This window comes from Muscardinus avellanarius, assembly GCF_963383645.1.
Source record: "Muscardinus avellanarius genome assembly, chromosome: 3".
NCBI lineage: Eukaryota > Metazoa > Chordata > Mammalia > Rodentia > Gliridae > Muscardinus > Muscardinus avellanarius.
In genome coordinates this window covers 133,659,578-133,684,301 of record NC_137788.1, presented here as the reverse complement: position 1 = coordinate 133,684,301, position 24,724 = coordinate 133,659,578, and the positions used below count along the sequence as shown (strand labels likewise).

The following is a 24,724-nucleotide window of genomic DNA, read 5'->3' as shown; positions in this document are numbered from 1 at the left end:
AGCATAATCGCCCCAAACTAGAAGCAACCCAAGGGTACATCACTGGTATATGGATTCGCAAACTGTGATATGTCCAAACAACAGAATTCTCCTCAATAATAAAAAACTGAGCCCTTGATATAAAACAACGTGAACGACTCTCAAAATCATGATGGTGAGTGAAAAAACCCGGAGAGAAAAAGGTGTATGATTCCATGTACGTGAAACTTCAGAAAAGGCAAAACTGTAATGACAGAAAGGTCGTGGTGCTCAGGAGCTGGGGTGGGTACAGAGCTGACTGCAGAGAGGCACAGAGGAATTTTTGAGGTGATGGAGTTGTTCTTATCATGACTACAAGGGTGGTTTTGTGAAAATACGTATTTGTCAAAATTCGAACTGGGCATGATGGTACGTTCCTGTTTGCCCAGCACTGGAGCCTGAGGCAGGAGGATTGCTTGAAAACAATATTTCAGGATCAGCCTAGACAACATAGCAAAATCTTACTTATCTCTTAAAAAAAAAATCCCTCCATGTGAGAGAGAGAGAGAGAGAGAGAGAGAGAGAGAGAGAGTGTGTGTGTGTGTGTGTGTGTGTGTGTGTGTGTGTGTGTGAACTCAAGGACATTCTACCTCTGAGCTACATCCCCACCCCCAGCCCGATTTTATTTCTTCTTTGGAAACAGGGTTTTGCTAGGTTGATGAGAGCCTCACTACTTGTCCTTGATCCTGTGATCCTCCTGTCTCAGCCTTCCACGTACAGGGATTACAAGCATGTATCGCCACTTACAGCTCAGCTTGATCCATGGGAATTTAGAACCAGGCCCAGAAGAGTCCAGGCTTATTCTGCTTCTTCAAGTGTGCTGGTGTGGATGTGGTTTGAGTGTGTTCCACAAGGGCTGGGATGTTGGAAGCTTGGTCCTCAGTGTGGAGATGTTGGGAGATGCTGTGGACCTTTAACAGATTGATCCTAGTGGGTGGCCCTTAGGCGATGGGGGAGCTGCCCTCAGAAGGGATTATGGTAGCTCTAGGGAGACCCCAGGCTCACACAAGTGCCAGCTGCTATAAGAAGCATCCTGACCCTTGGGTCGCCCTCTGGCTTCCCGTTTGATGTGGTCTCCTGTTCTCAGATACACCCCCCTTTAGGCCCTCACCAGAAGCAAACCAAGGGGGCCGCCTGATCTTGGACGTGCAGCCTGCGAAGCCGTGAGCTAATCAAGCTCCTCTATAAAGTTAACCTGCCTCTGGTATTTCACTGTAAGAATGAAAAACAAACTCATACAATCAGAGGTGGAAGAGAAAAAAAATCAGGAGCTGCTGGCTGAGGCCACTTGATGCCACGTTTCCTGGGAAGCAAAGAAAGCCAGTCTACAGGTAGAGAGGATGGAGCGGAACTACGTCGGGCCGGTGACTTCCTGGGCTTCCTAAGCTGGGTTCTCGTCTGTTCCCCAGGCCCGCTGCATCCTGCCGCTTAGAGTCCTTGGGACCCCTCAGCATCTTCCTGCAATAAAACTGCCCAGTTCTTTTTAGTAGCCACAACCAGAGGAATCTTAAAGCATTTTAAGGCAAGCGAGCATCTTTTTCTCTTTCCCTATGGTGGTGTGACCCCCCCCCCCCCAGCTTTCTTGAGGATAACTTCAGCTCAAAGGGTGTCCAGCCGGGCGTGGTGGCACACGCTTGTAATCCCAGCATTTGGGAGGCTGAGACAGGAGGATCGTAGTTCAAGGCCAGCCTCAGCTAGTGAATGAGGTCCTTTGCAACTCAGTAAGACCCTGCTTCAAAATAAAGAATAAGCCAGGCGTGGTGGCGCACGTTGTCCTTGGGAGTACAGTACTTAGGAGGCTGAGACAGGTGGATTTGGGTTCGCAACCAGCCTCAGCTACTTAGTGAGGCCCTCACAGATTAGTGAGACCCTGTTTCAAAATAAAAAATAAATTTGGCTGGGGATGTAGCCCAGAGGTAATATGCCCCTGGGTTCAATCTTCTGTACTGCAAGCAAACAAACAAACAAACAAACAAAAAAAGAAATAGGGCTGGTGTGGAGCTTGGAGGTAGAATGCCCTTAGGTTCCATTCCTAGTGCTGCAAATAAATAAATAGTGATCTGCTGATGGCTCACCACTTGGTCTCAATTAATACTAGATCTTGCGAGGTCTTCTTTGAAGAAGCTGTGAGCTTGGGAAGTGGAGGCTGGTTTGTCCAGAAAGAAGAAGAGAGAAGAAATAGTTGAGCAGCCCTTATCTCTTGGTTCAGGGCTCACTCCTCGGAGTGTCCAACCCTTCTGAATTTCTGAGACTAAAATTATGAGCTGGCTGGGTGTGGTGGCGCACGCTTGTAATCCCAGCATTCGGGAGGTTGAGACCAAAGGATCGAGGTTCGCGGACAGCCTCAGCTTCTTAGTGAGGCCCTCTGCAACTCAGTGAGACCTGGTTTCAAAATAAAGAATAAAAAATAGGGCAGGGAGTGCGGCTCAGAGGTCTAATGGCGCTGGGTTCCATTCCCATACCTGCAATATATATATATAAAATTTTGGGCTAGGGGGTTTATCGGTTGACCTGGGCCTTGTGAAGCCAGTTGTTACCGCTGAAAAGCAAAACGTGGCAAGAACCTGAGCCACAGGTGTGGCTGGGTCTCAGTGCATCAAAAAGTACCAGGCAGCCGGGCGTGGTGGCGCACACTTGTAATCCCCGCGCTTGGGAGGCGGAGACAGGAGGATCGCGCAGGTTCGGAGCCAGCCGCGCTGGCTTAAGATACCCTGTTTCAAAAATATAAAATAGGTCTGGGAGTGTAGCCCAGAGGTAGAAGGGCTTCCAGGAACCCCAGTACCACCAAAAAAAAAAAAAAAAAAAAAAAAAAAAAAAAAAAAGTGCCAGGCATGGCTACGGTTGATGGGGAGGGAGAAACTGTTCAAGTTGATGGATAATTTCAAAGGACTTCTCAGTGGAAAGTCCTTGATGCTTGTCACTGAACTGCACCTCAGAGAGCTGAATGCCTTGCTCTCTGGGACCACGTCCCCAGAGCGTCACAGCAAGAGCCTGAGAATGTGCCCCCCCTCAGTGCCCAAGAGGTGGCACCAACTTTACCCTGCGTGTCCAGATCTTCCTGAAATGTGAGAACTAACGGAGATGGTACTTTTAAAGGGACCTGATGAGCCGGGAGTGGTGGTACACGCTTGTAATCTCAGTGCTTGGGAGGCTGAGACAAGATCGCACAGGTTCAAAGCCAGCCTCAGCTACTTAGTGAGGCTCTCAGCAACTTAGTGAGACCCTGTTTCCAAATAAAGTATAAAATAGGTCTGGGAGTGTAGCCGGGGATAGAAAGCCCCTGGGTTCCACCTCCAGTATCACAAAAAGTAAGTAAATAAATAATAAAGGGACCTGGTGAGGTGGGGAAAAGGGGCTGCTAATGCCAGCAGACTGGAAGAGGCCTGGACCCATCAGCTTGGACACCCCTCTGTTCAGCACAGCTGCTGGTGCCAGCAAAGGCAGATTTGTCCATATTTAAGGGATTGGAAGATTAAATGGGTCAGAGGCTCCCTCCATATAGCCTGCTCCACCGATGGCTGGAAACCCACCCCTGAGGGTTATTCAATCCATGATCACATCCTGGGCACTTCATGCCCCTCCCTCTGGGAGCCCAGCAAAGCCTGCAGAAGGAGAGATTGGGGTCAGAGCACGACGCCTCAATCCTTCTCTAGTTTATACCAGGATCAATCTGTTCATCAGATTCATCAGAATTAAACTGGGGCCCCAGAATGAGAGCTGTCATTGGCTGACCTTGGGCACACTACTGAAATTCAGGACACTGGTTTTCTCTGCTACAAAACTGAGACAATTTTGCCTATGACACAGTACAGGTCAAATGAGAGGAAGTAGCAGGTGTGTCACCCCATGGGGCTGGGGTGGGGACTGAGGTGTGGCCTGTGGCTGCAGGAGTCTAGGATGGCACTCATTAGAAAATGACTTGGAAGCCGGGCATGGTGGCGCACGCTTGTGATCCCAGTACTTGGGAGACTGAGACAGGAGGATCATAGGTTGGGGGCCAGCCTCAGGTACTTAGTGAGGCCCTCTGCAACTTAGCGAGACCCTGTTTCAAAATAAACAATAAAAGCTGGGCGTGGTGGCGCACGCTTGTAATCCCAGCATTTGGGAGGCTGAGACCGGAGGATGGCGGTACCAAAAAAAAAAAAAAAAAAAAAAAAGACAGGAAAGAAATAGTGTGGAGGCCGGGCATAGCGGGTGTGGTGGCGCACTCTTGTAATCCCCGCGCTGGGGAGGTGGAGACAGGAGGATCATGCAGGTTCGAAGCCAGCCTTGCTGGCTTAAGAGACCCTGTTTCCAAATAAAAATATAAAATAGGTCTGGGAGTGTAGCCCGGAGGTAGAAGGGCTTCAAGAAATAGTGTGTAAATAGGCAGAGTTCAAACCCATTACATCATGGAGGGAAAACTTCAGGTGCAGAGACTACTGTAACCAACCAATCAGGGGACCAGGATGTCTGCCAGGCTCTCTCTGTGTTCTTCTCTGCATCACAACTCCTGTGCGGTAGGTACCGGCTGGGCTTCCCTTTGTTAGAGAGGAGAGGACAGGCTGGGAGGGGCTGAGCAGTTTACACGAGCACTGAAGCCCACACAGCCCGCCTGCAGAATCCTCTCAGGCTTGGCCTCCGCTGTCTTTCCTACAGGACACCCCCTTACTTTCGGATGTCATCTATATTCCTGCGACCCCGAAGTCTATTGCCGGGCTCCCAAGGTCACCCTGAAGTTCAGACTCATGAGCCCAACAGCCTCTTGACTCACCTCAAACTTAGGAGGAATCCGCACTGATTTGCTCCAACCCACCTCCCGCTGCCCGCCCGCGAAGCCCGGCCACACCAAGCTCTGGGCTTCACCCCAAGCAACCACCAGTCACGACCTGGCACCTCCCGCTGCCCTCCAGGTCAGGCCTCTCCACCCCTGCCCAGAGCCCTTGGGCGGCTCCCATTGTTCTCAGGATAAAGGGCGTCTAGTCTGCCCTCCAACCCCTCATGCCCTCTGGAGAGGGGGCCCAGTCAGCCCAGAAGTGTGGTCACAGCTAAGAGTCCTCCCGGAAGCCCTGACTCTTGTCTCCGTCCTCACAACGCTGGGCACTTCCTCCATCACCTCACTGACAACCCAGACGTAAGCCGACGGAACCGGAACCTGTGCTGCACAGTGAGCGCCCACAGGAGTTAATAATGCCTGTCTGAATGAGAGAGAGAGGGGAAGTGATTCTGACAAAGCCTCGGAGCCCAAGAGACAGGCCGGTGCAGGCCCAGCCTCCCCACCCTGGCTGCTCCTCTGGGTCCTCCCTGACCCCTCTCCGGGGCCACAGTGTTGACATTTTAACAACAGACACCTTTCACCACAGGAAGGAAAGCGCTCAGCACAGCAGGGACAGGAAACCCCAGGCCTTCTTGGCCCTCCACCCCCTTGCAAGGGAAACCGTCCCCGGCCTGTTCCTTATGGGACAGCCGAGTCAGCTTAGTCTTTTTTTTTTTTTTTTTTTTTCCCAGATCTGGGAATGGAACCCAGGGGCATTCGACCTCTGAGCTACACCCCCTGCCTCACTAAGTAGCTGAAGCTGGCTTCGAACCTGTGTGATCCTCCTGTCTCAGCCTCCCAAACACTAGGATTACAAGCGTGTGCCACCACGCCCGGCAAGCGTGGTCTTTCCCCTCGCTTCCCACCAGGCCCCAACCCGACATCCGGGACGCAGCCACCTAGGGAAAGCTACTCTCCCGAGGAAACGCAGGACACAGCAGCAAAGCCCAGCGGCCACGTGACCACACGCGCTGCGCGCGCACCCGGTGGCCCCGCCCCCAAGCCGCGCCTCCTTTCCCCCAGGAGTTTGGCCCGCCCCGACCACGCCCTCAACATAACCACGCCCACATCGGGCCCCGCCCCGCGCGCTCCGTGCAGCGGCGCCGACTCCTCCGCCGCGCGCTTCTGGCTCCCGCCGGCCGCCGAAGGCAGCCATGGAGGCCACGGCGCGGAGGCGGCAGCAGCCGGGAGCGGCGGGCGGCCCGGGCGCCTCCTTCCTGCAGGCCAGGTGGGCGCGGGCCGGCGAGGGGCGGCGGGCGGGCTCGGCCTGGGGCTGCCGAGCCCCGATCGCGCGGCTGGCCGGGGCCGAGACTGAGGCTGCACCTCCCGGCCCGCGCCGCCCGGGGGTCCTCCGAGCCTGGGGCCAGCGGCCCGGGAGACTTCTCCAGGGTCAGGGAGGTCCCGGTGGGGACGGCGGCCCCGACTCTGCGGCAAGTTCGGGCGCTTTGGCGAGTTCGGGGCCCGTCCAGCCCTGAATGGGATTGCATCCTGCTCTTAATCAGGAGGCCCACTCCTTGCCCTGGGGAGCCCCCGAAAGTGAGGGCGTAACAGAAGCGGCAGCCGAAGAGCTTGAAAACGCCCATCCAAAGAATGCAGAACTCTTCTCTCACGGGGGGGGGGGGGGGCGCTTTTTGGATCCGAGCTGGAGGCACAGGAACCCCCTTTTAATGTTTCCCTCCATTCTACCTCATTCCGTTCATTAAGCACCTCTGGTGAGCCCAGGGAGGACCCGGGAGGGTCATCGGCCTCGGGCGAGGGCCAGTCCTGGAGGAGAGGCGTCTTCCTGGAGAAGAAGGGCTGTTCAAGGCAGGGGTTATACTGCGCTGGAATTTTCTGGGTTATAAGAAATGACCACACGAGGCACAGATTGTAAAGGGCTTCAAATGCACCAGGGCTGAGACTAGAGTGCAAATCTTGCGAAGGCCCTTGCTCCAGGCAGGGGCAGGGCATAACCCTGAAGTTGAGTGCTGAGTACTGGTTCACACGATGGGCTGTGGGCACCTCATGTTCGCACCTTAGTTCCAATCCCAAAGAACAGGTCAAGAATGCAGTTTTTATCGTCCGGGCACTGAGGAGTCATGGAAGGTTGTAGAGCACTTCTGTGCTCTGGGTCAATTTTAAGAAGCTCAGGTATGATTTGGGATGATGGGAGAAGTTTGGGGGACTGGGCTGAGGCTAGCTTGCTCGCCCTTTTGCTGTTGAGGAATGTTAGGGAGGAACTATAGACTTTCCTTTTTCTTTCTTTGTGTGTGTGGGGTGTGTGTGTGTGTGTGTGTGTGTATGTGTGTGTGTGTATTGCTAGGGACTGGCCCAGGGGTATTCTCCCTCCGAGCTACACCCCCAGCCCGATGTTTTTGGTTGTTCTTTTATTATTTGTGTGTGTGTGTGTGTGTGTGTGTGTGTGTGTGTGTTACTGGGGATGGTACCCAGGGGCCTTCTACCTCTGGACTACACTCCCAGACCTGTTTTATACTTTATTTGGAAACGGGGTCTCACTAAATTGCTGAGAACCTCACCAAGTAGCTGAGGCTGGCTTTGAACCTGTGCGATCCTCCTGTCTCAGCCTCCCAAGCACTGGGATTACAAGTGTAAGCCATCACGCCTGGCTTTTGTTTATTTTTTGAAACAGGGTCTCACTAAATTACAGAAGGCCTCACTAAGTAGCTGAGGCTGGCCCCGAACCCTCATCCTCCTGTCTCAGCCTCCCAAGTTCTGGGATTACAAGTGTCAGACTTTCCTTTTTCGCTTGAGCATATGCAGTCACGCAGCACGCGACATTTCCGTCATCAACTGCATCTACAATGGTCATCATATAAAATTCTATCAGCTAGTGATGTCTGAGTGCACTCTTAATGTTTGTACAAGGGGGAAATGACTAACACATGGCCCTTAGAGCATAGCCTCCATCAGTAAATGACTCCTGCCTGTACTTCGTGACCCACTTGCTCACCTAAGTCTCCCCTCAGCTGGTCATCATTTGATTGAGGAGGAAACAGGCTCAGATGGGTTATGGAGCCTGGACAGACTAGATCTCATACTGTTTTACTGACCAGAAACCTTGGTGTGTCCAGCAGGTATGCATCAAGCACCTCTGGTGTACCCAGCACTTGCCGGGCACTAAGGCGGTCATAATTATCTTTACATTTTGTCTGTTGGTTGATTCTAAACACTGAAAACCAATATGCAATGTTTATATTATTTAAACTATGTAGTGTTATCCCCTGTGGAGCCAGGTGATGGTTAATATAATTACATTTGCTTTCTTACATTGCATTTGTTTTTCCTGGAATTTCTTTTTTATTATTTTATTTTATTTTATTTTGGTGCTGGGGATGGAACCCAGGGGCATTCTACCTCTGAGCTACACCTCCAGCCCTATTTTTTATTTATTTTGAAACAGGGTCTCACTGAGTTGCAAAGGGCCTCACTAAGTAGCTGAGGCTGTCTTTGATCCTCCTGTCTCAGCCTCCCAAATGCTGGGATTACAAGTGTGTGCCCCCATGCCCAGCTTCCTGGAATTTCTAATTACTTTCTTTTTTCTCCCTCTCATTATATGCCAGAACTTCCTCTTTGTTGTTGTTTTATTTAAACTTTTCACCATTCTTACTTTCTTGGGGACTTGAACCCAGGGGCATTCTCCAGGCTATACCCACAGTCCTTTTTAAGTTTTTTTCTTTTTTAAATAGGGTCTTACTAAGTTGCTGAGGGTGTCACTAAGTTGGTGAGGCTGGCCTCGAACCTGTGATCCCCCTGTCTCAGCCTCACAAGTACTGGGATTACAGGTGTGCACCACCGTGCCCAGTTTACCTTTCTTTATATAGAAACAGAACCAGCCCCTCTCTAGTCCCCGTTCGCAGGGATCAGCTTGACTTCTCCAGACCTCTTCCTTTTGTGCTGCCCAGCTTTGCAGGTGCTGCTGACTGCCTTGAGCATCTCTGCTGAGCAGCACGCGGTCCACAGCTGTCGTGGTGTCGCTTTCCCCCTGTGGTAGGCTTGGAGAGCTGTGGAGGAGGGCAAAGGCCAGCCTGTTTCAGGTTCCTGCAATGGTGCTTTCTCTGTTGTCCTCAGCAGAGTTGCTGGGGTTTGAGGCCCCACACTGCACAGGCTGGGGCTCTGCGTGGAGTCTGTGCGGTCAGGAACCGGGGCAGGCTTTGGGTTGCTCGTACCCAGGACGGCTCAGGGAGAGGATGCCCTTCTCCTCTGTGATCCACCGGCTGTGCTTAGAGTCCCAGCAGAAGAAAACCAGTCAGATGCTGGTTTTCTTCCAGCCCTTTTTTTTTTTTTTTTTTTTTTTTGGTGGTGGTACTGGGGATGTAATCCAGGAGCCTTCTACCTCCAGACTATACTCCCAGACCTATTTTATATTTTATTTGGAAACTGGGTCTCTTAAGCCAGCTGAGGCTGGTTTCGAACGTACACGATCCTCCTTTCTCAGCCTCCCAAGCGCAGGGATTACAAGCATGCGCCACCATGCCCGGCCTTCCAGCCCTATTTTATTTTTATTTTGAAACCGGGTCTGGCTAGGCTGATGAGACTAGAGATGATGATGATGAGACTACTTGCTGAGATTATCCTCTGAGCCTCGCCAAGTACTAGGATTATAGGCATGTGCCACCACACCTGGCTTTTTTTTTTTTTTGGTGGTACTGGGGTTCCTGGAAGCCCAGCTACCTCCGGGCTACACTCCCAGACCTATTTTTTTTTTTTTTTAACATTTTGAAACAGGGTCTCATAAGCCAGCGCAGCTGGCTTCGAACCAGCGCGATCCTCCTGTCTCCACCTCCCAAGCGCGGGGATTACAAGCGTGCGCCACCACGCCCAGCTCACCTGGCTTATTTTTTATTTTGAAACAGGGTCTGGCTAAGTTGCTGAGAGTCTCATAGTGGTGTACACCTGTCATCCCAGTAATTGGGAAACTGAGACAGGAGGATCGCATGTTCAAAGCCAGCTCCAGCAATTTAGCATGGCCCTCAGCAACTTAGTAAAACCCTGTTTCAAAATAAAATATACATGCCGGGCGTGGTGGCGCATGCTTGTAATCCCAGCATCTGGGAAGCGGAGACCGGAGGATCACGGTTCGCAGACAGCCTCAGCTACTTAGGCCCTCTGCAACTCAGACCCGGTTTCAAAATAAAGAAAAAATAGGGCAGGGGGTGTAGCTCGGAGGTCGAATGCCCCTGGGTTCCAACCCCAGACCCGCAAAAAAATAAAATAAAATATAGGGTTGGGGTGTAGCTCAGAGGTAGAATGCCCTTGGTTTCAATCCCCAGCACAAAAAAGAAGCCAGGAGTAACTGGTAATTGTGATTGTTTTAAATCAGTCATTGGAGGTGGCGCACACTTGTAATTCTAGCATTCGGGAGGCTGAGACCAGGTTCACAGACAGCCTCAGCTACTTAGAGAGGCCCTCTGTAACTTAGTGAGACCCAGTTTCAAAATAAAGAATAGAAAATAGGGTAGGGGGTGTGGCTCGGGGGTCAAATGGCCGTGAGTTTCATCCCCAGACCCACAAAAAAAATTTTTTTAAATAAATAAATAAATCAGCCATTGATTACTGGTCCTGAACCAGGTACTGAGCTGAGAACTCGGCACAGCATGGGTCCACGTCACTCAGCCCTTGCTCTGGCCATAAATGGGTGCTCAAACTCACCTCTGTCACCGTGGGAGGGAGTGGGCTGCTGGGAACTGGAAGCATGTGAGTAATGGCAGGGAACCCGGGGAACGGATTTGGAGTGTGACAGGGAGGTGAGTGAGCTGAACCTTAAGGTTCATCCCTCTTCTCAAGGGTGGAGATGGGGAGCAGAGTTCCAGCCCCACAATGACGTCACGGCCACTCTGTGTTGGTGATGAAGGGTCGCTGTAGGGGCCAGTGGGGCTTTGGGAGAAGCTCCTGAGAGAAGGCAGAGGCAGCGGGCTGGCCTTGAGCTTCAGCGCACCTGTGAACATCAGGGAGCCAGCTTCTCTGAGAGGGACAGAGAGCTGCAGATGTGGTGTCAGGTGGCGCTCCACCGCCTGCTCTATCTCTCGCGCCCGCTTCTCCTTGCTGGCTCACCAGTGGACTGGTGAGAAGAGAAAGTCCAACAGCCCAGTGCTTGCTTACGCCTCATAGAATCAAGGGGAGTGGCAGATATCATTGAAGGGCTCTGATTGGCCCAGCTTAGATCATGTGACCATCCTGTGGACCAATCACTATGGACACAATAATGGGATAGAGGTTTATTTTATTTATTTATTTTTTTGGTGGTACTGGGGGTGGAACCCAGAGGCTTTCTACCTCTGGGCTATACTCCCAGACTTTTTTTTTTTAAATAATTTATTTGAAAACAGGGTCTCACTAAGTTGCTGAAAGCCTCACTAAGTAGCTGAGGCTGGCTTTGAAAGCGTGCGATCCTCCTTTCTCAGCCTCCCAAGCGCGGGGATTACAAGCATGGTATAGAGGTTTAAAGTATAAGCTCTGAGCTGGGCGTAGTAGTACACTCTTGTAATCCTAGTACTTGCAAAGCTGAGATGGGAGGATTGCAAGTTCAAGGCCAGCCTTGACAACTTAGTGCCTATTTAAAAATAAAAAAGGGCTGGTGGTGTAGCTCAGAGGTAGAATGCCCCTGGGTTCCATCCCCAGTACCCTCTCAGCCTCCCCACCCCACTCCCTAACTGCTGAGCTGCACCCACAGCCCTATTTTTTATTCTTTATTTTGAAACAGAGTCTCACTGAGTTGCAGAGGGCCTCACTAAGTAGCTGAGGCTGTCCTTGAACCGCGATCCTCCTGTCTCAGCCTCCCGAATGCTGGGATCACAAGCGTGCGCCACTATGCTCAGCTTAGAATGAAGTCTTGAGTTTAAATTCCCAGCACCAAAAAGAAAAAACAAAGTAAGTGAGATGGCGCAGGTGAATAGCCAACAATAGTGTGTGGCGTTAGCAAGGCTCAGTCAACACCAAGGTGTCTCATGTCTTGCGGCCATGTTTCCACCCTTTGCCTCTGTTTCCCATTGTCTTGTAGGGGAGGCAGCTCAGCAGTTATGCCTGACTGGCCCTTCCTGACCCACAGGAGGTGACGTTCAGGGCAATTGAAAATCACCTTCCCTTTCATGACGGGACTGGACCCCAGTACTCACAGCAAGCTCTTCCCCTGAACTTGAGGCCTGTGTCCTCTTGCCTTCCAGCCCCTAGGCCACCACTGGCAGGATTACACAGAGGAGGAGAGAAGAGCTGACCTCTCTTGTCTCCTTCCTTCCCGCCCAGGCACGGCTCCGTGAAGGCCGAGGAGGCTGACCACACGGCTCCCTTCCACCTGGACCTCTGGCTCTACTTCACGCTGCAGAACTGGCTGCTGGACTTCGGCCGCCCGATTGCCATGGTGAGTGTGTAGCCATGGACAGAGCCCTGGCCAGCATGGGGGACATGTGGCGTGACTTGCACCGGCTGGGGGACCTTAGCCGAGTCTCTCCCCTCCAGTAAGCGGGGAGCTCCGGGCTTGTTCCTGCGTCCGCTCGCTCCGTGGCCGTGCAGAGCCCCTGAGCACCCTACCGCCAAGGTCTCGAAGCAGCTAACTCAGGTTTAACCGAATCACCAAGCCGGCAAGGGTATGAGAGAGGAAGCAGAGTGGGTCCACCATCTTTTCCCCTTTACTTGGGAAGTATTGCTTTTCTGGAGATGACGCTTTGCTGGGGTCCAGCCCTAGCAGGAGCCGGGGGTCGTGTGTTGGTGAGAGAGAGTCGAGGGTGAGTGAGAGAAGACTCTGACACAGGAGACCAGATGCAAGCTTCTCCAACTTTATTCAGGATTTGTTACAATCTTTATACTTTCTTTTCTTGGCAGAGTAGGCAAAACCACAGGCATGCAAGCAGAAACTTCAAGGACAGAAAAAGTCTTTAACAGACTCCAGGGCAGGGTGCCAGACATCTAATAAATCATAGAAAGTATGCTTTGTCTCATCACAAGGCCAGCTGGAACTTAATCTTATATATTGGCCCAAACTAAGGTCAGCTTGAACTTAATCTTTGGCCTAAACTTTATCCTTGGGAAAAAAAGATCCTTGCTGACTCAGTCTCTCACATGTCACTGCCCATCAATTTTAGTTATAATGCTTATTATACATAAAATTCCAATTACCCATATTAATCCAAATGATCTTAAAATAATTTTTTTGAAGAAGGAGATGCTATTCATACTTCATGGGGGACTTAGGCTCCTGCAGTCCCCTGACCGAACTTTGGCTCAAGGTCTGCATGAGATGCCGTAGCAAAGCTTATTGACTGCTTTTCATATTTTCAATGACGCTGAGCCTCAGGTCTTTTTTAGTGCCATCTGGTGAAACTGTCCCTTCGCCCCAAGATCTTTCACATATCGGCGTACAGTGGTGGCCTCCACAAAAGAGACTGGCACGTGTAAGAGCACCAGATCCCTCGCTCGTTATAGATAGGCACATAGGCAGGCAGAACAATACCTAGTGAGGTGCCCCGTGTACCTAGTTGTTTGAGTGGGAGTGGACGGTAAGGTACCATCATCCAGTGCCCAACCAGCACCTCACACCTGCTGGCAACAATGCAAAGTACCAAAGTCCTTTTGGAAAACAGTTTGGCAAGGTTATAACTAGTACCTAGAATAGGAGTGCTCAGTACCTTTTTATTGAATCAATAATAATAACATTAAGGTAAGAATAACAGCTGACTCCAGGCTTGGTGGCACACACCTGGAATCCCAGCCACTCTGGAGGATGAAGCAGGAGGATTGCAAATTTGAGGCTGGCTAGGGCAGCTTTAGCAAGACTTTTTTTTTTTTTTTTTTTTTTTTTTTTGGTGGTACTGGGGTTCCTGGAAGCCCTTTTTCCTCCGGGCTATGCTCCCAGACCTATTTTATATTTTTTTTATTTGGAAACAGGGTCTCTTACGCCAGCACGGCTGGCTTCGAACCTGCGCGATCCTCCTGTCTCCGCCTCCCAAGTGCGGGGATTACAAGCGTGCGCCACCACGCCGGGCCTAGCAAGACTTTATTTCAGAAGAAAAACAACTAAAAAGGTCTGGGGATGAAGCTCAGTAGTAAAGTGCCCATGGGCCGGGCATGGTGGCGCACACTTGTAATCCCAGTACTTGGGAGGCTGGGACAGGAGGATCACGCAGGTTCAAAGCCAGCCTTAGCTACTTAGTGAGGCCCTCAGCAACTTAGTGAGACCCTGTTTCCAAATAAAATATAAAATAGGGCTGGGGGCGTAGCCCAGAGGTAGAAGGCCCCAGGGTTCCATGCCCAGTACCACAAAAAAGTAAAAAAAATAAAAATAAAGTGCTCATGGATTCAATCCCTAGTAACAGTTACACACACACACACACACACACACACACACACACACACACACAATGTAGCAGCTAACATGCTCCACACTGTTCTGAACTCTTACATGTTTAAATGTATTTAATTCTCAGATCAACACTACTACTAGCCCCAGTTTTATAGCTGGGGAAACTTGAAGACAGAGAGAGTTCGTGACTGGCTCAGGGTCACTCAACTAGCAGGCAGAGGAGCCAGCCTCTGAACCCTCGCCCTCTGGTCCAGAGCCCACCTTCCCGGCATGGCTCAGCTGTCAGATACACAGCCAGGACCCCGGTACGTTCCTGCCCCCTGATGTAGCACCGCCACCCCCTCCAAGACTCCGCCCTGACGGCGCCTCCAGCAAGAGGGCAGCAGCTTCTCTACCCACAGATGTTCATGCAGTGTTGCTTAGAATAGCCACAGCTTGCAAGTGACTTCCGTGTCCAGCAGCAGGGACTGGGGAATCAGCTTTGCTGTGTCCAGTATGGAGAACGGGACAGGGATATTAAACAGAAATGAGTGCTGTAGAGCAACCTGGAATATTTAAGAGAAAAGAGGTGCCTAAGTGCCACGCACTCCGATCGCTTGCAAGTCAGGACCTGGTACACCTGGCCTGAACCCTCGCACGGGATCAAGCAGAACTTTGGTGTCAGGGAGTTTGGTGGATGCTGCCTTTTCTTTCTACAGACTTGTTGTAAGGTTTACATGTTGATTTTTATTTATTTTTATTTATTTATTTTTTCATGGTACTGGGGGTGGAACACAGGGGCTTTTCTACCTCTGGGCTACAATCCCAGACCTATTTTATATTATATTTGGAAACAGGGTCTCACTAAGTTGCTGAGAGCCTCACTGAGTAACTGAGGCTGGCTTCGAACCTGCGCGATCCTCCTGTCTCAGCCTCCCAAGCGTGGGGATTACAAGTGTTCACCACCACGGCCGGCTACATGTTGATTTTTTAAATTCATTTTTAATTTATTTATTTTTATTTTTTGGTGGTACTGGGGTTCCTGGAAGCCCTTCTACCTCCAGGCTACACTTCCAGACACCTATTTTTTATATTTTTATTTGGAAACAGGGTCTCTTAAGCCAGCGTGACTGGCTTTGAACCTACGCGATCCTCCTGTCTCCACCTCCCAAGCGCGGGGATTACAAGCGTGCGCCACCACGCCCGGCACATGTTGATTTTTAAATATGTGGAAGAGGAGGGATTGAGACAGGCGTCAGGACATCTGGCCAGGTTGTGGGTGACCTTAGGCAAGTCACTGTCCGCCGGGCTTCATTTTTCTCATCATGAAGATTAGTCGGACTAGCTACACTGAGCCTTCTTCCAGCATGGAGGTCCCACGTACTGGGGCCAAAGGACTTTCCCCTCAACCTGTTTCTGTGAGGGAGAGGGGAGGCCTGGCTGGCCTAACAGGGCCCACATCACTTCCCTGTGTTGCTGAGTTGCCTTTGGCCACCACAACCCCAAATGGGGCTTGTTGAGCACGTACACATTTGAAAAACTCATGTACAGCCGGGCGTGGTGGCGCACGCTTGTAATCCCTGCGCTTGGGAGGCGGAGACAGGAGGATCGCGCAGGTTCGAAGCCAGCCGCGCGCACTGGCTTAGGAGACCCTGTTTCCAAATAAAAATGTAAAAATAGGTCTGGGAGTGTAGCCCGGAGGTAGAAGGGCTTCCAGGAACCCCAGGACCACCAAAACAAAAAAGCTCATGTACACGTTAGAGTTTTTCATAATAGTTCCAAATCCACAGTAACTAAAAGTGAAGGAATGTAGGTTGTAAAGTAATATATAGGAGTTATTAAATATAGACGTGTTAGACCCAGGCACAGTAGTACACACCTGTAATCCTAGCACTTGGGAAGTTGAGACAAGAGAATCACAGGTTCGCAGCCAACCTCAGCTACTTAGTGAGACACTCCACAGCTTACTGAGACCCTGTTTCAAAAAAATAAAATATGTCTGGAGTTGTAGCTCAGAGGTAGAATGCCTCTGGTTTAATCCCCGGTACCACAAAGAAAATGTGTTAGACTTTCCCCAGCGCTCTCCAGTCCCACCCCTGAAAGTTTGGGGCACATACTCCACTCCTTTCTCTGCTCATACAAACATATATACATCCTTTTTGTCCCCCTAACCTAAATGAGAATTTATTTTATATCTTATTCTACAACTTGATTGTTGTCCTTTAGAACATATTATGGATATCTCTCCATGTCAGTATATAGAAAGTGACATTTCTATTAATGGCAACTTAACCTTCCATAGTAAAAATGTATCATGATCTATTCAAGTAGCCTATTGATTGAAATATCAGCTAGTTCTGATATTTCGCTATTACAAAGTGTGTGTGTGTGTGTGTGTGTGTGTGTGTGTGTGTGTGTGTGTCTGTGTGTGTGTGTGTGTGTCTGTGTGTCTGTGTGTGTGTTGTGTTACTGGGGATTGGATCCAAAGACATTCTATCTATCTTTGAGTTATACCCCAGCCCAATTTTATTTTATTTTATTTATTTATTTTTGCGGGTCTGGGGATGGAACCCAGAGGCATTTTACCTCCGAGCTACAACCCCTGCCCAATTTTTTATTCTTTATTTGGAAACAGGGTCTCACTAAGTTGCAGAGGGCCTCACTAAGTAGCTGAGGCTGTCTGTGAACCGCGATCCTCCAGTCTCAGCCTCTGGAATGCTGGGATTACAAGTGTGCGCCACCATGCCCAGCTCCAATTTTATTTTTATTTATTTTTATTAACAGGGTTTCACTAGGTTAATACTACTTGCTGAAGCTGACCTTGAACCTGTAAGCCTCCTGTGTCAACCTCACAAGTACAGGGATTACAGGCATTGCTACCAAGCACAGCTAACAAAGAATATTTTAATAAACATATATCTTTTTTTTTTTTTTGGTGGTACTGGGGTTCCTGGAAACCCTTCTACCTCCGGGCTACACTCCCAGACCTATTTTATATTTTTATTTGGAAACAGGGTCTCTTAAGCCAGCGAGGCTGGCTTCGAACCTGCGTGATCCTTCTGTTTCCACCTCCCAAGCGCGGGGATTACAAGCGTGCGCCACCACGCCCGGCAACATATATCTTGATATAAGTGAAGACACAGACACAGGGTGCAGAGGGGAACTGAGATCTCAGTGTCCAGGGGTTCTAGATGGAAGGAGCTGCCCCTGGCCACCTCCTCTTGGGGAGGCAGAGAAAGAGGAGTAGAAGGTCCTTGATAGATGGCATTTATTTTTCCACTTTCCTGACTTGGTCGGGAGCTGCCATCTGCCCAGGTTAGACAGTTTCCCCTGTGGCCTAGTGGTCAGGAGCTTTATGTCACCATCAAGACCTGGAGTGCCAGAGCGCTCAGGGACCAGCTACACCATCCGGGCCATCTCTACTGTGTTACAGGTGGGGAAACTGAGGCCAGAGAGGGGAAGGACTTGCCAGGGTCACCAGGATTTTGGTGGCGCAGGAGCCCCTTAGAATCCAGGGACATTTATTTGGTACCCACATGGAGAGGGCCCGAGCCCTGGATTTCTCTGTGCTGTGTAGTCAGCTGGGGACATGGCCATTTACCTTCTGTGGGACTCAGCTTGTCCTGTCATCCTGAGGCTGCCAAGAGGGTCCCTAGAGGTCACAGAGGCATTAAGTGTGGGTCTGCGCCCTAGGGCCCATGCCGCCTGCTGAGCTCCTCCTCCCCTCCCTCCCCAGCTGGTCTTCCCTCTCCAGTGGTTTCCTCTGAACAAGCCCAGCGTCGGGGACTACTTCCACATGGCCTACAACATCATCACGCCCTTCCTTCTGCTCAAGGTACGGTCTCGGCCCTGCCCTCTGCCCCTGCCAGGTAGAGACCTGGTGACAGATGCCAGGCACCCAGTCAGATTTCCCTCTGCCCACAGGGAGGGGGTAAAGGCTGGGGCCCAGGAGGTGGGGCTCCCCTGGCCTTGGGTGGAGACAGCCCCCAGGAGGGGCGCCAGCCCACTGCCGGTAGGTGAAGTGGGAGATGTGGTCAGGCAGAAGGAGCCGCAGACCAGGCTGAGCCTGCCAAACCATAAAGCACTGGGGACACTGAGGCAGAATGAGTGAGTGGGGTGTGCTGGGGGGGCCAGTTGGGAAGGAAGGTCAGGCCAGAGGCCAAACCCGACCCCCATCCGGACGAGTGAGATGGCACTGGGAGTCCAGGGCCGGCTCTGCACCTGGCCGGACAAGGGGTCTTAGAACCAGTGGTCCCTCGGGCCCCACAGAGGCTTGGTTTCAGGACTCCTGTGGATACCAAAATTTGTAGATGCTCAAGTCCCTTACATAAAATGGCACAGTATTTTCATATAATCTGCACACATCCTCCCAGATACTTAACATCATCTTTAGATACCATCATCTTTAGATACTTATAATAAGTTGGGCTGGGAGTGTAGTTTTGAGGTGGAGCGTTTGCATAGCATGCATGAGGCCCTGGATCCCATCCCTAACACACAATAAATAAATGATAATAGGCCAATACTTGTTACACTCTATTGTTTAGGGAATAATGACAGAAAAGAAAAAAAGTTCATGCATGTTCAATACAGACACAATTATTTTTTTCCACTATCTTGTATCTTAATTGGATCTGCAGATGTGGAGTCTGGATACAGAGGGGTGATCATATTACCACGTCTAGTATGCTCATCAGTTTTTTTTTTTTTTTTTTTAATACTGGGGATGGATCCCAGGGTCATTCTACCTCCAACCTACAATGTTTTTTTGTTTTGTTTTGTTTTTCGTGTCTGGGGATGGAACCCAGGGGCGTTCAACCTCCGAGTTACACCCCCTGCCCTATTTTTTATTCTTTATTTTGAAACAGGGTCTCACCGAGTTGCAAAGGACCTCACTAAGTAGCTGAGGCTGTCCGAATCCTACTGTCTCAGGTTCCCAAATGCTGGGATTACAAGAGTGCACCACCATGCCTGGCTCTTTTTTTGTGGTACTGGGGTTCCTGGAAACCCTTCTACCTCTGGACTATACTCCCAGACTTATTTTTATATTTTTATTTGGAAACAGAGTCTCTTAAGCCAGCGCTGCTGGCTTCAAACCTGTGCGATCCTCCTGTCTCCGCATCCCAAGCGCGGGAATTACAAGCGTGTGCCACCATGCCTGGCTCATCATTTTGTTTTTTAAAAAGACTTCAGGCCGGGCGTGGTGGCGCACGCTTGTAATCCCCGCGCTTGGGAGGCAGAGACAGGAGGATTGCGCAGGTTCGAAGCCAGTCGCGCTGGTTTAGGAGACCCTGTTTCCAAAAATAAAATAGGTCTGGGAGTGTAGCCCGGAGATAGACGGGCTTCCAGGAACCCCAGTACCACCAAAAAAAAAAAAAAAAAAAAAAAAGACTTCAAACAGGTGTGGTGGTATATGCCTTTAATCCTAGTTATTTGGGAGGCTAAGATAGGAGGATTGCAAGTTAGAGTCTCAAAAACCAGAGTGTGGTGACACACACACAACACCAGTTCTTGAGACAGAAGTATTGCAGGTTTGAGGCCAGCCTCAGCAATTTAGCAGTCCCTAACAACTTCGCAAGACCTTGTTTCAAAACAAAAAATAAAAAGGGTATGGGGAAGCCGGGCGTGGTGGCGCACACTTGTAATCCCAGCATTTGGGAGGCTGAGATAGGAGGATTGCAGTTCGTGGCCAGCCTCAGCTACTTAGTGAGGCCCTTTGCAGCTCAGTGAGACCCTGTTTCAAAATAAAGAATAAAAAATAGGGCTGGGAGCTGCTTGAAGATAGAAGGCCCCTGGATTCCATCCTTAGTACTGCCAAAAAAAAAAAAAAAAAAATTGAGGTATAGCTCAGAGATGCAATGCCTGTGGGTTCAGTCCCCAGTACGAAAGAAGGAAAGAGAGAGAGAGATAGGAAAAAAAGAAAATAGCTCAGTGGTTGAGTGCTTGCCTAGCATACATGAAGTCATGGGTTCAATCCCCAGGCTCTCACTGTGTCTGTCTGTCTGTCTGTCTGTCTCTCTCTCTCACACCACCCACAATAATAATAAGAACAACAATTCACATCTCCAAAAGTAGGAGGACTGTAGTCTCAGGATATAGTTTCTATAGTGTCAAAACTCCCGTCCCTCATTTCTGACTCCCAAAACTTTCTTCCTGCTTGTCATGGACCATTTACTCAAAAATCGAACCCCAAACCAGGTGTGGCGATGCACTCTTGTAATCCCAGTACTTGGGAGGCTGAGACAGGAGGATTGCAGGTTCGCTGCCAGCCTCAGCATCTTAGTAGTGAGGCCTCTGCAACTTAGTGAGACCCTGTTTCGAAATCAAAAATAATATAGGGCTGGGGGTGTAGCTCAGAGATAGGATGTCTAATCCCCGGCACCAAAAATTTAAATAAATATATTCTTAATTAAAAAACCAGAACTCTTGAGCAGGCTGGCCAGCCTTGGGGGGGTCGTGATCTGGGGGTGGGAGGTCTGGGCCTGGTGCCTGGACTGGGCATTGAAGGCCTGGGTGTCACCTCCAGCAGGTGGCTCTCACGTGACTGGTAGGTCTGATCCTCCCCTGGGGAAGGGGATGCTGCCTGTGCTGGGGTCGCGTGAGGGCCTGGGAGTTCTTCCGGCTGTGAGGGAGGGAGGCGAGGGCGCCCTGTGCCCGCTCTGACCCTCAGCTCCTCGAGCGGTCCCCCCGCACCCTGCCGCGCTCCGTGGTCTACGTCAGCATCATCACCTTCATCATGGGCGCCAGCATCCACCTGGTGGGCGACTCGGTCAATCACCGCCTGCTCTTCAGCGGCTACCAGCACCACCTGTCGGTCCGCGAGAACCCCATCATGAAGAACCTCAAGCCCGAGACGCTGGTGAGGCGGCCGAGGGGGAGCTGGCGGTGGGCAGCGGCCAGGGCGCTGCTGGGCTCCGCCCAGGCACTGCCCCTCTCACCCGCCCGCCATGCCCCCTCAGGTTGACTCCTTCGAGCTGCTGTACTACTATGACGAGTACCTGGGCCACTGCATGTGGTGAGTGCCGGGCAGGACACGGACACAGCTCGGCTGCCCTGGGCGCCCTGCCCTGCGGGGAGTGGCCTTCTGGAAAGGCGCCCTGCTCCCGGAGCCTCCAGCTGCTGGTCCCCTGCCTCCTCCAGGCCTGCAGTTCCCGCCGAGACCACTAGGTGGCAGCGAGCCGCTGCGGTCCTGTTCTGGCTGAGGCTGGTGCCTCCCCCGCCCAGGCCTGATAAACCACCCGCAGGGGTGCCGCGGGGTGGGGCAGGGAAGGGGCCCCTGCCCTAATCCGCGGCTTTGGGACTGTAGGAGAGCCAGCAGGACCAGGTTGGGGTGCAGTTCATGCTCCCCACCTCAGCACTGTCAGGGGGTCTCCTGTTCCCCTGTCCCCCTTCCCCGTGATCAGGGAAAGTCTTAGAAATGTGGGCTCAGCCTCCGCAGATTCAGGACCCAAGCTGAGGGGTTCATCTGCAGCCTCCCATCCTACATAGGATTAACAGGCCAAGGGGGGGATTGCCTGACACTGGTGCGGCCTGGTCTGTTTCAAGGTGTGGGGGTTGATCCATGGGGCTCAGCAGGACTGGGGGTCCCTGGACAGGCCTCCTGCCCGCTCTCCCTTCCCATGGGAGGCTGGGGAACAGAGGGGGAGGTCAGAGTCCCGGGGAACTAGCAGGAGAAGAGCAATAAGGGGCTGGGGAGACAAGATAGGACAGGAGAGAAAAGGGGTGCGAGTGTACAGGTGGGGGAAAGCCTCGTGGGGAAGAGGCTCTGCTCCTGGATGAGGTGTTGGGGGGCTGGCTGAGTGGTGAGGAGCCGGGCAGTGTGCTCTCTATCCTCAGCACAGCTGGGTACCCCAGTTTCCAGGGCAGTGTGAGGCTGGGCTGCTGGGGTAGGACCGTGAGCCCCGCCCTCTGTGTGGAGCAGTGAGGTGGCCCAGGCAGCAACCCCCCCCCTGCATGGCCTCACCTCTTTTTTTTTTGTGGTGGTGGTACTGAGGGTGGAACCCAGAGGCCTTCTACCTCTGGGCTATACTCCCAGACCTATTTTTTTATATATATATTTTTATTTGGAAATAGGGTCTCACTAAGTTGCGGAGAGCCTCACTAAGTAGCTGAGGCTGGCTTCGAGCCTGTGTGATCCTCCTGTCTCAGCCTCCCAAGCACAGGGATTACAAGCGTGCGCCACCACGCCCGCCCGGCTTTGGCCTCACCTTCTTGTTCCTGCCCCACCCTTGACCTCAGCGTGGGGAGGGCTGGGTGCAGAGGAGCGCCCCTCCCTGAGCCAGGTGTTCTAGGAGGTTCTCTCCGGGAGGTTCTCTCTAGGACGGTGCAGGGACCTGGTACAGGGCTGGGGAGGGCCATGAGTGGAGGCCGCGGGCCGGCCTCTAAGGCGGACCTCCCTGTCCAGGTACATCCCCTTCTTCCTCATCCTCTTCATGTACTTCAGCGGCTGTTTCACGGCTTCGGAAGCCGGGAGCTCCATGCCAGGGCCTGCCCGGCTCCTGGTGGTACCCAGCGGCCTGTACTACTGGTGAGTGCTCCTCAGCTCCGGGGGGCAGGGGCATCTAAGCCACCACCCTGAAAACCCACACCTCAGAGAGTGCCCCGGTGAGACCAGCCCTCCCCGTCCCTGCTTCCTCCTGGGTCTTGGGGACTGTGACAGGACCCCATGGTAGCTTCTGGCCCAGGAAGCCCAGGTCTAAGCGTGGCAGGGCGGTGGGTAGGGATGAGGTCGGACAGTCTCTCTGTCTTCTGCCCCCTCCCCAATCCCCAGGGCCAGCCTTGGGCCAGCAGAGCCTACCTCCAGCCCCAAGCCCTGCAGAGCCCGCAGGGCCCCGTGTCCCCTGTGAGGTAGAGATGCTCCTTGCCGGTCTCCTGGGACCTGGTGAGCACTGAGAAGAGAGGGGCTTTGTGAACTCTAAAGCACCAGGGAACGGACAAGGACAGGGCGGGAGGAAGTCCACAGCTGCAGGACGTCTGCCTGGCCTCAGTTCTGCCCTCCTGTGATGGAGGACCCAGGCCTGGGCCAGGCTCTCGCCCTCCTCTGTCACTTCTGCCCTAGAGACAAGCCCCCTGCCTCCAGGTCCTGTGGAATCGCAAAAGGACCAGGCAGGACTAGACCTCCTCTGGTTAGAAGCCCCAACCATGGAAAGGGCCCCCTTCCTCCCTGAGCCCGCTCCAGGTTACCTCCAGGGCCTTTCTGCCAGGCTGGGAGGCTTTACCAGGACTGATCTGTATCCTCCCTGAGGACGGGATTAGAACGTTTGGAGCCAGGCATGGTGGCGCATGCTTGAAATCCCAGTACTGGGGAGGCTGAGACAGGAAGATTGGGGCTGCAGATTCAAGGGCAGCCTCAGTAATATAGGAAGACTCACAGCAACATAGTGAGACCTTTTTCAAAACAAAAAGTAAAGGCCGGGCGTGATGGCGCACGCTTGTAATCCCAGCGCTTGGGAGGCCGAGACAGGAGGATCGCGCAGGTTCGAAGCCAGCCGTGCTGGCTTAAGAGACCCTGTTTCCAAATAAAAATGTAAAAAATAGGTCTGAGAGTGTAGCCCAAAAGTAGAAGGGTTTCCAGGAACCCCAGTACCACTAAACACACACACACACACACACACACACAAAAGTAAGCCGGGCATGGTGTTGCACACCTGTAATCCCTACTTGGGAGGCTGAGACAGGAGGATCACAGGTTTGTGGCCAGCCTCGGCTACTTAGTGAGGCCCTCCACAACTTAGGCCCTATTTCAAAATAAAGACTAAAAAGTAAGGCTGGGGTTGTAGCTCGGAGGTAGAATGTCCCAGAGTTCAACCCCTAGTACTGCAAAATAAATAAATAAATAAATAAAATATATAATATATATATGATTGGCAACTAACTTAACACTTTAAAAAATAGTAACTAGGAAGCTGGGGATGGTGGCGCATGTCTGTAATCCCTGCATTTGGGAGGCTGAGACAGGAGGATCGTGGTTTGCAGACAGCCTTAGCTACTTAGGCCCTTTTCAACTCAGTGAGACCCTGTTTCAAATATAAATAAATAAATAAATAAATAAATAAATAAATAAATAAATAAGGGCTAGGGGTGCAGCTCAGGAGTAAAATGTCCCTGGGTCCAATCCACAGTATCCCCCCCCCACACACACACACAACTAACTAGGATTCTGAGCTAACCAATTCTAGCTACTCTGATTACCAGCACCTGGGTCCGGGACAGGTGCGGGCAGGATGGTGTTGCCATGGCACCCGCCTCACCTCATCCTGCCTCTCCAGGTACCTGGTCACCGAGGGCCAGATCTTCATCCTCTTCATCTTCACCTTCTTCGCCATGCTGGCCCTGGTCCTGCACCAGAAGCGCAGGCGCCTCTTCCTGGACAGCAATGGCCTCTTCCTCTTCTACTCCTTCGCCCTCACCCTCTCGCTCGTGGCGCTCTGGGTGGCCTGGCTGTGGAACAACCCCGTACTCAGGAAGAAGTACCCCGGTGTCATCTACGTCCCTGAGCCCTGGGCCTTCTACACCCTCCATGTCAGCAGCCAACACTGAGTGCCGGGACGCAGCCAGTGCCTCGTCGGGGGAACCTGGCCATGCAGGGGGTCAGGGGGTTACAGCACAGTGCACGCCCACATGGCTCCCCACCTGGCCAC

At 51.9% G+C, this 24,724-nt stretch overlaps 1 protein-coding gene across 1 annotated transcript; it reads left to right on the top strand.

Annotated features, from left to right (window-relative positions):
* Window positions 1–5,967: 5,967 nt before the first annotated feature.
* CLN6 (CLN6 transmembrane ER protein) lies at window positions 5,968–24,623 on the top strand (the record flags this gene model as incomplete). The annotated part of the gene is made up of 7 exons (XM_080693337.1): window positions 5,968–6,041; window positions 12,053–12,167; window positions 17,821–17,919; window positions 20,755–20,943; window positions 21,044–21,099; window positions 22,489–22,611; window positions 24,353–24,623. 7 exons carry the CDS (start codon window positions 5,968–5,970, stop codon window positions 24,621–24,623), a joined length of 927 nt encoding a protein of 308 aa, XP_080549463.1.
* Between the last annotated feature and the right edge of the window lie 101 nt (window positions 24,624–24,724).